At 41.9% G+C, this 12,797-nt stretch overlaps 1 protein-coding gene across 1 annotated transcript; it reads right to left on the reverse strand.

The window, feature by feature from the left end:
* Nucleotides 1–778: 778 nt before the first annotated feature.
* On the reverse strand, nucleotides 779–11,722 carry lrrc73 (leucine rich repeat containing 73). The gene is made up of 7 exons (XM_076743731.1): nucleotides 11,399–11,722; nucleotides 9,435–9,735; nucleotides 9,083–9,243; nucleotides 8,084–8,206; nucleotides 7,355–7,455; nucleotides 5,541–5,787; nucleotides 779–1,191 (listed from the first exon to the last, which is right to left on the reverse strand). Exons 2-7 carry the CDS (start codon nucleotides 9,704–9,706, stop codon nucleotides 1,121–1,123), a joined length of 975 nt encoding a protein of 324 aa, XP_076599846.1. The 5' UTR covers nucleotides 9,707–9,735; nucleotides 11,399–11,722; the 3' UTR covers nucleotides 779–1,120.
* Between the last annotated feature and the right edge of the window lie 1,075 nt (nucleotides 11,723–12,797).

The following is a 12,797-nucleotide window of genomic DNA, read 5'->3' on the forward strand; positions in this document are numbered from 1 at the left end:
AAAGACTGGAGCAGGAGCAAACTGCTAGTCAGTGTAGCCACAAACCACTTCCATAGTTACATTATTTTTGTTGTACAGCTGGCATAATGTTGAAAATGCTAATTGTTTGCAGTTAGCTGATGTTATACAGTATATCCAGTTTTATCGTGACTGTTTGTGGTAATAATACCAGAACATGTTTAGCTTAGCTTAGCACAAGGACTGGAGGCAGAAGGGAACTGCTAGCCTAGCTAAACAAAGAAAACCACTTTCCAACACATTCACCAGCATTTTAGTTTAATTTTGTTTAATTTCCTTATCTTATCTTTACTTTATGTTACACACTAACGGGTGTTTAGCATTAGCTCTGCCTCAGACTTTAACCAGCTCAGTAAAGATTAGCATTTAATGAGTTTATGTACTGCTGGGTAACTTGTGAATTTCCCCAATAAAGCAATCAATAAAGTTTTGTCTTAACCTTTAATTATACGTCAACATTTAATTGTTGATTTTATTTTGTGTTAAAAATCTGAATATTAATGAAGATAAATGCAGTTAAAGAAACAGTATTTCCCTCTGAGATTTAGTGGAGGTAAAAGTAGCATAAAATGGAAATAGTTAAGTATCAGAAAATTGTCCTTAAGCACAGTACTTTAGTAATTAAACATTAAACATTATGTGAAACAGAGGTTGTGTATAAATGTGGAGATAGACTGTATCAGAACTGCCTGAGCTAACATTCTTAGCAGTGCTAGCTCGCTAACTAGCAGCGAATGACGAATCGGAGTCATTGGTTCTTACGAAGCTGTAAACAGTTTTATTCTTGTGACATCAGAACAGCAGAACAAACCAACTTAGCAGAACGTACATTCATCAGAAACACGCTGTACACCTGCTGAACAAACACCTGTCGAAAAGTCACTTGGTGTGTTAAGATTTGTGCCGCCACTTACTCTGTTCTAGTCTATACAAACAGGTGCTAAACCATGCAGGGCATGTGATTGGCTGCTAGCTATCAGGTGATCTGACAACCCAGAGAAGTGCAGTGCAGGGAAAGAAACTGGGAACATTCAAACCAAACAAATAAAAAGAATAAAGTGAAAATATGTTAAGAAGGAAGTGGATGTGTTTGTGGGAGGGGTCACATCTCAGTCTCAGCCAATAAGCTCTCACCTAGACCTGATGTCAGCAAGACCATCTGGGGGCTGGAGTCTGTAGGGTTAAAGAACGACATGTTTAGATCTTCACACAAGATTTGAAGGACCAGACCACCAAGTCTGCCTGTTTTAAGATCATCAATTCTACGACTTCATATCTTCTCGATCATTTTCCAAATTATTAATCAGTTTTAGATTGATTTCCTTCCACCGGACAGCCATTGGTTTCAGTACAGCCTGCATTCAGACTTTATGCTAAGCTAAGCTAACCTGGCAATAGCTATAATAACTATACAGCCATGAGAGTGGAATCAATCGAAACATTCAACTTTAGACAAGAAAGACAAGTAGATTTCACTGAATATTGAACTATTCCTTTAAAGGAAATCAATCTGAAAACTGATCCGGAAAATATTGAAATATTTACATGATTTCTACTCTGCTACATTGACAAAACATGTAAAATCAGAAGTTTTAGTCTTTGTTGTCTGTTTCATTTAAAGAAACTGTAAGTGCCATCATAAATACTCAGTCAACATTTAAAAACACTGGGTTTCATGACAAAGCAAATTCATTACTACGAAATCACTGCGATCAGTGGATTCACTCAAAGGGGTGAAGTCATTTTTTGTGTCAAGTTCAACTTTAAACACAAAAAAACAGTGATCAATAGCAAATTGTCTTGTACGAAATGGAGGACGCTTATCTGCGTGCCATCAGAGACAGGGTTTACTCACAGAAGACAGGAGGGCATCATGCTAAATGCAGCTTTTAATACACTGTGAAGACTAATTGCTCCATTGGCAATCAAGCTAATCTAATTTTGCTAGCTGACCCTTAGCAAGTTTGTTAGTGCTATTTCCCTTCATCCACACCTCTTTCTTGATTGAAAATATAGTAAGTCCTAAAAACAAAACAGCATGAATGTAGAGAGGCTGTTTGTTTTGACATGAAGTAAGCTCCCAGAGGCCAAGCTCATAGACTCAAATACCAGGCCTTAATGTCCAAAGATCAGTGGTCTGTTGCATGAGCTGTACGTACGTTTTCTCTGAAGTTCAGTTGCAAACCGAATGATACGTAAAACCAGTTAGTTTGAGTTAGTTTATTAAAGAAGCTGTGTTGATGTTTGGTTCAGCTAGACTATTCTGACATAAAAGTCCAAACAAACCAAAATACTGTCACAGAAAATGACGTCTTCACTTCCTGAAAACATCATTTCCCCTCACAAAACCATCAAGTACAACACAGACTAATGTAATGGTGCTCCATCATTGGAGGAATTGTAACGTCATCACAAGCACATAATGATGCCTTCACTGACAAACTGTTATAAATCAGCAGCTGTTAATTAGAATTTCCTGCTCATGCTATCTCAAAATGTCAGTAGCGCGTGATTTAGTCTAGTTAGAAGTTACGTTCTAATGTTTGACGTTTGAGCTAACGCAGCTGCTGTCACCACTGCTGGTGTTTATTAAAGCTTAGAGAACTGCTCACACCAGAACCTGGAAATTAATTTGTGCATCTTGGTGGAAAGGCAGAGCTAGAGCTTGGTGATGTAGGGAGCGGGGCTAGTTTGTGAACTACTGTTACTGCTAACTTGTTAGCCAGCTGGGTTTGTGTTTGTTTTGTTTGTACATCACATCATTTCATTAAATAAAGAGTTGTAGGGTGAAACAGTTAGCTGGCTGGTTAGCTTTAGCACTAACGGAGCGGTAAGTCTCCACGGTTTAATAAAAGCTGTGTTAGCATGAGGCCGTCCTGACTGTGTGCAAACCAGCAATTTACACTCTGACAGAGGAACTTTTGGCTAGTGACACACAGCTAATAAGCTATGAAATGGTAAACAAAATGGAGGGAAATTTGATTTTATTTTGACCCCATGAGATGATGAAATGATGGCAGTGATTCTACTAAAGTGAACTCATTTCACCTCATTTTGCCATTTCAAATGCTGGTATGACCCTGAAGGAGAACCTATTCAGTTCTGTAACTTGCTCTGGACCTGGACCAGCACCAGAACCAGGGTCCAACCAGATGTTAAGACCACACAGCTTTGTGGAATCACAGAGGAACCACAGAAGAAGAGCAGATGTTCCATGGAGAATGTGAAGGTACGTCATGTTGTGTTGCATATTGGGATGGGAGGGCCATCTTGTGAGGAGCACGCTCTGTTACCTATGCCTGCTACAGCGGTCACCTGCTTACAATTGCAACGCCAAGCGACAGTAATTGGACGAACTAAGAGAGATAAACAACATAGATCCACTAGGTTTATCCATCCATCCACTGGACTCCAGAGGCAGAAGCACAAAGTTACCTCCCCTCACGTACCTGGACACTGAACCAATGTTACCTCGTTTTTGGACTGAGTATGGTCAGCATGTGTCAGTTTCAAAGTTGCAAGGACCTCATGAAGAGTTTATACTCTTCATCCCGACAACCGTGAGGTGGCACTAACCCCGTTTATTTAACCACATAAACAACAAAGCTTTCAAAAACATTCAGATATGTGATTGTTTATTGAGTATTTAGGAGTTACACCCCAGGTAAAGTGTTTCGTGTAATCAGCTTCTTGATTGGATAAATGATTTGTTATCATGATTGCACTGCGTGTCGCTGTGAAGTTGGTGTCACCTGTTTCCTGCGTACAGGTTGGCTCATCAGTCACCAGACAGACCCACGGAGACACACCAGAGGAGCAGCTGATGTGAGGACGACTCTGAGCTCGATGAGCGTCTGCAGCCTTCAGTGTTTGTTCTTAGACTGTAACATTGATTTGTGCTTTGTTTTTAACGAGGGTGTGGTCATTTTTCGATTTAGCAGTGAGGCTGCTGTGGTATCAGGCAAAGGTTTCTGCCACTGAAGCAGGTGAGAGGAAACACCTGGTTCATGTAAAAGCCTGACTGAAGATGTTTTTCTTTAGTACAGGTGGTAACTCATGACTGTAAGCAGAAACATTTCTGTTCCACAGTCAAGCTTTACGACTGTTGGCAGATCAGATCATCTGTATGTGTGACAGACATTTGAAAGCACAGAGGTGAAAAGACCCTGGTTACTCTGACATATGGATGCAGTTCAGTCCTCACAGCAGCTGATCACTGCATCCTGCAGTTAGGTTGTCATAGTAACAAGCCTGTTCCAGCATGTCGCTGCCTCGTGATGGTGCCAGTGTTTGAGCTGAGGTGTAGTCAGGATAACAGACAGGAGCTCCAGGACTTACAGGCTACCGCTGAGGACTTCAGTGGGCTCCCTAGTCATCTTTTTACCAGAAATAACTGCTTCACTGATGTTTCACAGCGTCTGTTTTCATCCTGTGTTCATTACATATTGTGCTACATGCACATGCTAACCCGTTAGCCCCTCACGACGTCACCTCTGTACCATTAACTCCTCAAAACAAATACTTTGTCCTCCACTGGGCTCTGTAGGTCTGAGTGTTTACAGAGTTCAGGTTCAAATACTACACTAACATTTTGCGACAGATGATATGAATAATGTTCCTTTACCGGAAGAAAACATCAGCGCAATCCTCACAACAAGGCGGTAGAAACAAAATGATGATATCAATTACCCAAAATTCAACACGGCATGATGTCACTTTCTCCACAGGTACATTCTTTAAATATTCATTATTAAGCATCAGGATACAGAAGACTCTTCATTACCTGGGTCTGATTAAAACCAGTTTCATCAGAGTCACACTTACACCTCTATTCACACAAAACCTCCTACTGTCACTGAGGACACCTAACGCCACAGAACCAGGCTAATACTGGGCTCAACTGGGACAGAACCAGACTAAAACTGGGTCAGCTGAGACAGACCAGGCTAACACTGGGCTCAGCTGGGATAGAACCAAGCTAATACTGGGTTCAACTGGGATAGAACCAGGCTAATACTGGGCTCAACTGGGATAGAAACAGGCTAATACTGGGCTTAACTGGGAGATAACCAGGCTAATACTGGGTTGACAGGGACAGAACCAGGTTGACATGAACGCAGCATTAGTTCAGCCAAAACAGTAAAACCAGTATGGTAAACTACACCACTGGATCCAGCATGATACTCTGTTTCAGTACAACCAATAGGATAAACTGTACCAGTAGAGCCAGTATGATATCCTTTACCAGTGGAACCAGCATGATCTGATCTGAAGCTGGACTCATAAAAGCAGTAGAGTAAACAGAGATAGTAGAACCAGCTTTAGCTCTTGTATCGTGGAGCCTTTATAACAAACAGAACCAGTAGAATAAACTGGAAAAGTAAACCCAGTTTCCCAGTTCCGCAATGGTTTTATATGGTCCAAACCGGACTTGCTGTCTTTGGGGGACCAGTGTGGAGGGTACAGTGGGACAGTTTGGTGGGACAGAGAGGTGAGGACAGGGGGGAGTGTTTAGCCCTTACTGCTGTGGGGGAGCCAGGTGGGGGGCTGGTACTTGTCTCTGATTGGCTGGTACTTGTCTCTGATTGGCAGCAGGGCGCTGCTGGGGGCAGGACCTGGCTGGAGGGGTAGGGCCTCTCTGTCCTCATCGTCCTCTCCTTCAGACAGCAGGTCACAGATCTGCTGCTGCAGCTCTGGACTGATGTCGTTCTCCGCCAGGACCAGAACTCGCAGACTGGTGGGGTAGTTCTCCACCATGTCCAAGAACACCTGGACACAAAAACATCAGACAAAACTTATTCATACAAAATGGCTCAACATTAAAGGCCACAGTACATTTGAGACCTGTGACCACGCCCTGCTGTGATGTCACATGGTACTGAAGTACCTTCCTTAGGAACCAATAGGATCTGTTTTGGTACAATGCTTTGTCAAAATAAATATTTAGCGTAATACATTTATTTAGCTGTTGGTAGAAAAGACATTGGTTGTCCAGTTGGTAGACAGAAACTGTAAAACCATTATGTAGTTTCTGAAACAGTCCAGATCTCTTACAGTTCTGTCCCTGTGCAGCCAGACTTCACAAATAAAGTCACTGCAATTAGATCCCAGCAGAGAGGCTTTCACAGATAAGTTAATCTCAGCACATTACTGTCAGGTCTGTTCTGCTGCTCAGCTTTCGACCTTAATAACACGACTTGAGTCCACCAGATCAGTTCTTCAATACAGTGAGGACCACCTGAGACCACCATTTCTGTCCTTCAGTCCAGTGAGGACCACCTTTTTAGTTGTTGACTACCGTTTTGCCATCAAATGGGGCTCTTTAACTGTGTTTTTCACTTTTTTATGTATTTATCATGTTATTGATACTGTCTATTGATTGTTTTACCAATCGACTAACCGTTTCATCTCTACAACTGACACTGAAACTGAAATCTTTCCTTTCACAGTCATTCCATAAGTTGTTATTACAGAACGTATGTTGAAGGCGCTTTAACTCCATCAAAAAGAATCTGTGAAATCTTTGACGAGCTCTTGAAGAACATCCTCTCCTGATCTCCTTCCTGCTCTCTTTACATTTGAAAGACAAATTCCTCTGCAGCACCATCCTCAGGTCAACAGATCAGATCACAATAAATAAATAAAAAGACACCTTCTATACACATAAGAATCAGAAATGTGGCTAAAATTCCTGTTTCATTGGAGCAAACATTTAAATATTTTGTTTCACTGATGGAGAACTAACAGACTGTATTCACATCTCACAGAATGAACTAGAGCATCAGAGCAGGTTTAAGGTTTGATGGAAACTCAACCAGACTGGAAATGTGCTGCAGAACCAAAACCAGGAGCTAAAAGGGGATAAAAAGCTCTTCTTGAGCAGCAGAGAGGATGAAAACAGGCTCTATATGGAAAGTATCCTGAGGCAACGTCTGTTGTGATTTAGTGCTTTATAGATAAAACTGAATTGAATTGAATGGAACTGATGATATTTGTCATGAATAACTAGCCCTCTGTCACATGAGCACTTTCACAGCTGATCAGTAAACGAAGGGAAACAGCTTCATGACACCAGTCAGTTCAATGAGCTGGGATCAGGTTGAAGCGAAGAGTGAAGAGTCAGGGTCAGGTGCATTTCCTCAGAAACATTAACATGTTATCAGTGTTGTAGGACATTCAGGTCAACGTCTCCACCTGCTGGACACACAGCTGAATGACTGAGGACGAGACTGATGCCTACCTGAGAACAGTGACAGTGACCAAACAGAAGAAGAAGAAACATAGAAAAGGAAGAAGAGAAGCAGAAGAAGGGGAGGACTGAACAGTGATTGCCGACCTGTGCTGATTGGTTGGTCAGTCCAGTTCCTTCCAGGTCCAGCACCTCCAGGGTTCTGCTGGACGCTACTGCAACCGCCAGCATCCCTGCGATCTGGTCACCTTGTAACAGAAGCAGATGATTCAGAACCACGAGCAGCAGCTCCTCATGAATCCTTCAGTCTGAACAGAAAGTCCCTCCTCAGTTCTCAGAACTGATTTCAAACAACTGATTTCAATAAATCCAGTTAACAAACGTCTCAGCTGCTACAGACTTTAGGATGTGTGAATCTGCTGCTGGGAAACATCACTGAAGAGCAATCAGATGTGTAAACAGGAAGTCACTGTGGCATCACAAGGTAGCAGAAGCTGAATCTCTGTGAATACATGTTCTGTTTGCATATATGGAGAAATCTGTGTGTTTCACAGTTAGTAGCATTAGCATAGCAGCATGCTTGCATGCAATAGTAGCATACAGTTTATCATGAGAAACATCTAATTATGCTAAGCTAACAGTTATTTTATCAAGTGTTATTTTAGTGAAATGTAATTTTCTAATCTTCCAGAATGAATCATTTTTAAACAGTAACAGTTTATCTTTATCTTGCTTTTTAAAGGGGAGGTGACTTCTCATGTTTTATATTCTAACCGCAGCATCACTTTTAAATGTCATTTATTTGATTTGACTGGTTTTCTGGTACAGTGTCTAGCAGTGAAGCAGTGTGTAGCAGTAGTGTGGTGGTGCTGATACCAAGTGGATTGTAGTCCAGGTTGAGTACTCGGAGCTGGGAGCTGTGAGCCACAGCGATGGCCAGTCGAGCCCAGCCTTTGGAGCTGATTGCTGGATTAGCGCTCAGAGTGAGCTCCCTCAGACCTGCAGACATCACATGACATGTCAGGACATTCTATAGACTGACTGTAACTTTAACTTCCATGTCTGAATTTTGTTGTTGAATCCTGTTCAAGAACAGTTTGAATTCTCTACATCAGGGATCAGTTATTCACTGATGATGTGATCCTTTACAAGTTCATTTGTGCCTGAACAGAGATCTGATCGATTACATTCCAGATGAATTTGACTTATTTTAATCCCGTTTTTGAGTATTGGGCCTTTGAATTTAATATATTTATAACAGAGCAACACATTTTGTGAATTTAGTGGAAGATAAATTTCACAATAAGCTGTTGAGTTGCTTACAAGGTTCAAATCTGATTTGCTTCTGTGGAAAATTCAGTCCTTGTTGTGTTGATCTGAAAGTGAAGATTTAAATCCTCCTGAATGCTTCAGCATGTGGTGACAGGCAGCATGTGGACGCCTGAGCTGATGAATTCAGGTTATCTGAGCCTGAAATAACAAAGTCCCAGGAGACAAAATGTCCTCTGAGCTTTATTGAATAACGTCCACTTCCTTCAAACTGCAGACGTTTCATCAAACCTGCTGCTGCCTTATAGTCTGAATCAGACACATCTGATTTATATAACCAGTGTGAAAAAATGGTCTCCAGTTTCTCATTCCATCACATCTCATCTTTCTTTTATTAAATCGATTTATTAACTGAGCTTCTGGCAGTCCTGAAGACCAGGAGATCTTCAGAGGTGAGTGAGTCAGACCAGAGAGCTGAGCAGGTTCAGGTCTTCAGGTCTGACAGCTGAAATTCAGACCACAAGTCTTAGACTCAGACTCACCTGAAGGTATTGTTGTCAGCACGTGTAGATTTGAGGTCTCTACCTGTGTTACCAGTGTTTGTACCTGACTTTGCTCCATCGGGCGGCAGCATCCCACAGATCAGACCCAGCGCCTCGTCTCCCAGCATGCAGTCTCCAAGATCCAGACAGACCAGCGCTGGGTGGGTCGACAGGGCGGAGTTCAACGTCACCAGGCCGGCATCCAATAGCGGGCTGCCATGGAGACTGGAGGGGGTGGGAACAGATTCTTACAAAGTAATCGCATTGTTTAGATCATGGAGGTAACCTGAACCATTAGGATTCATCAGTATGTTATTTGGTCTGTCAGCACTTGTATTAGCAGCCAATCAGGTGAATCAAAGAGTTTTTAGGTCTTCTAGAAACGGCAAACGAACACCTCTCTGTTCTCTACTTACAACAGGGTCTGTAGGGATCGGTTGGTCTTCAGGGCGTCAGCCAGGTGTCGCGTCCGGCTGATGCTGGAGACGACGCCCAGGTTGAGGTTGAGCTGAGCGAGCGAACGCGACTCTGCGACGCTGCGGCAGACGCGTCCAAAGTCTCGATCGGAGAGCTGGCAGCCGCGGACTGACAGCAGGCGGACACTGTCCTCCTTCAGACTCTCACAGATGTCCTGAACCTCGGCCGCCGACAGCATCTCCCCTGTGATCTGGATGGAGGCCGGCAGCATCCTGGACAGGACTGGGAGCACTGGAACACCTGGAGAAACATGGAGAGAAAAACAGTCAGAAACTGAATGAGATCTCCAAGAAACCCAAAATCTGACCTCTTCTGGTAAAAAGCAAGTACTGAACCGAACTGTCCCATTGGTTGGTTTCACGTGACGTCCCCATTAGTTGTGCCAAAGTCCTGACATTACTTCCTGTCTAGGCTCTGTTTGGCTAACTTCTATGACTCATTACAGGCTGTCATTGGGCACACAACAGTATTCCAGCCAATCAGCAACAGGCCAAGAAGGTAAGGTGTGATTCTCCAGAATCACTCACTCTGTCATTAGTTTGTTAGCAATTCAAAAACTACAGCTCCCATGAAGCTTTTCTCCGCCCCTGTGTATCAGACATCATTATACATCATGGCAGCTGTTTAGCGCTCACTTTGGAGATGTAGCCTCGTTAGCTACCTGTACTGCAGGATGTTAATCACTGGTGAAGTGCACAAAGAAAATATAAGCAAACAAAAGGAAAAACATGTGAAATGTTTCTTTATTCTCTCATTAATCATTAGTTTTGACAAAGCGAAACATTGTCACTGTGATTTAAAAGAAGTCAGTAACAACGATAATTATGTGAGAAATGAATGAAATGTATTTATTTTGTTTCCAGAAATATGTTAAACCTTGAAGAATATTCCTGTAATAGTCTTGTAAACTTGTAATGATTCAGATTTTCAGAATGACTTCAATGATCCTTCAACAGAAGTTACTTTTAATATTAACAGACGTCACTTTATTAAGAAGTGGTTTTGTTACCAGCCAATGAGCGTCTGCCTACAGAGAGCACATCAATCAATCACCACTAAGCCCCGCCTCTCTTGGTTACTGTTGCTACGCCTGAGGTGCTGGGACTATTCAGAGAAATTGTGTATTCATCCGCCCAGCACGGCGTCTACACTGGTTGCCTGGCAACCTCATTGCCCCAACAAGACAGGGGAAGTCACTGCGCCTGGCGGGTCACCAACAAATAGTTCCAGGACATAAACCTCCTGAAGCTGCAACTTCCTGTTTTAACCTTCAGCTTTTGTTCAGGTTCAAACAAACGAGTTACAGCCTATTAATGAGGGAAGTGTTCACAGAGCCAGGCGAGCTGCTCCCTGTCTTTATGCTAAGCTAAGCTAAGCTAAGCTAACCTAACCACTGCTGGCTCAACAACAGCTTCCATCATCCTCAGGTGAGCTTTGAAACTAACATGCTAACAGCTAACATGCTAAACAGCGACAGGTATCATTAGAGGAGCTAAATGTTGTCTTTCTCTCTGTGTGTCATTAATACTATTGATCTGTTACCTGCTGCTGATAGAATATCAATCAACTTTCATTACGGATAGATAGATAAACTAACTGATAAATAAGTTTGAGGAGATCAATTGTTGATCAATTTCTCTGTGATCGATACTGTCAGCTTTTGTTTTCACTGTTCAGACTGTACAAGAGGCTGATCAGCAACTAATCAGTTTTCAGTTGGTGACAGGTCAATTGATCCGTTTCAGACGATTAATTCCAATGTTCAAGTAAAAGAGCTAATCAGAACTGATCAACAATCAATTATTCTAATGTATTGATGAGCAGGGGCTGGAACCGATCAGCTGATCAGACCAATCAATCATGAACTCAGGCTCTGAGTGCTGCAATAAGTAGATGAGTTAACCTGTTAATGATCGATCAGCTCACGCGCGGAGGATCGGGACTTTCACACGCTGATGTCATCACTCGCTGCTCCGGTGCCTCTGATCCCGCCGCAGGCCACGCGCCGGTTCTGATCCACCGCGGCGGACATCAGAGTCGATCGATCCCGGTATCGATAGATCGGGTTTGGTCAGCAGCAGAGAGGCCGGCGGCAGGGGTCGGTGTCCTAGAGACGGCAGGGGGTCGGTCTGTCGTCGGTGTGAGCTCGGTGAGTCCCGGTGTGTTTCTGCAGGTGACCGTTACTATGAGGAGCAGAGAGAGGAGGCAGGAGAAGAGGACTCACTCTGATCCGTTTCCTGGGACCAGAGAGAGAGACAGAGGACCGACTGCACTAATAACCGATGATCACACTAATAACATCACAGCTGCTAGTAATAATTCATATTTATCGACAATAAACCAATAATAATTCATGTTAACAAAGCAGAATTGTAAATAAAACATTTATTAGCATTATTGAATCATCTAAAAAAACATTAAATGAACTATAAAAAGTAATGCAGGCTACTTATCTGTATTATATTGTATACATTATTGTTAGATTCAAGTAATTAGCGTCTTTGAGTGTCCTGAAAAGCGCTATATAAGAATAATGTATTATTATTAATAATAATTATGAAGCAACATATTGCTGAAAGATCCAGAAAAAGAGGGTGTTGAGATGAGACACACACACACACACACACACACACACACACACACACACACACGCACACACACACATATATATATATATTCCATTTGGATTGTATTTCTAATATAAATATTTAAAGAAAAAATTGTGAAAATGACCATATATTTGAATAAATCCTAAAAAATATAACTAATTATATGTCGTTCAATTGTAGAGGGACTTCTTCCTCATTATTGTGTATTTTAATCAGAAAAGATAAATGACTGGATATTCATGTTTGTTTATGTTTATGTGTATAAGATTGAACAGAGAACGAGTTCATGAAAACTGATAGAAACAAGTAAAATGAAGCTGTTACACCTTCACTCTGGTCTGTATTTTCAAAATAAAAGTTAAGATCTTTGCAGTTCAATGCCGTTAGAGCTGCTGTGATAAAGACAGATGATGTCATTCATGAAACGTTACCTTACGTTTCTTACTTCTTTGTTTGAATTCGTTTGTATTAAAGTTTAATACTTAAATGTTTTAAATTACTTAATTCCTTAATAAATACAGAAATAGTTTAGCACTCATCGGCGCATAGAGAAACCGGACCAGAGTGACCCCTCATCTTTCATTGACGATCTCGATAGGTATGACGTCACAATCCGCTAAGCCTCGTTCTAATCTGTGACGTCACCGTTTTTAAATTAGACTGAATATAACTTAAATTGCTTAATAATGACAC

Source organism: Chaetodon auriga, chromosome 11 (genome assembly GCF_051107435.1).
Source record: "Chaetodon auriga isolate fChaAug3 chromosome 11, fChaAug3.hap1, whole genome shotgun sequence".
NCBI classification, from domain to species: Eukaryota; Metazoa; Chordata; class Actinopteri; order Chaetodontiformes; family Chaetodontidae; genus Chaetodon; species Chaetodon auriga.

Excerpts from the sequence above, each read along its gene's own strand:
- lrrc73 (XM_076743731.1), bottom strand. The coding sequence starts at position 9,706 with ATGCTGCCGGCCTCCATCCAGATCACAGGGGAGATGCTGTCGGCGGCC. Across the intron at positions 8,207-9,082 it reads GCCCGATGGAGCAAAGTCAG|GTCTGAGGGAGCTCACTCTG; the intron begins GTACAAACACTG and ends TGATGTCTGCAG. Across the intron at positions 7,456-8,083 it reads CCTGGACTACAATCCACTTG|GTGACCAGATCGCAGGGATG; the intron begins GTATCAGCACCA and ends TTCTGTTACAAG.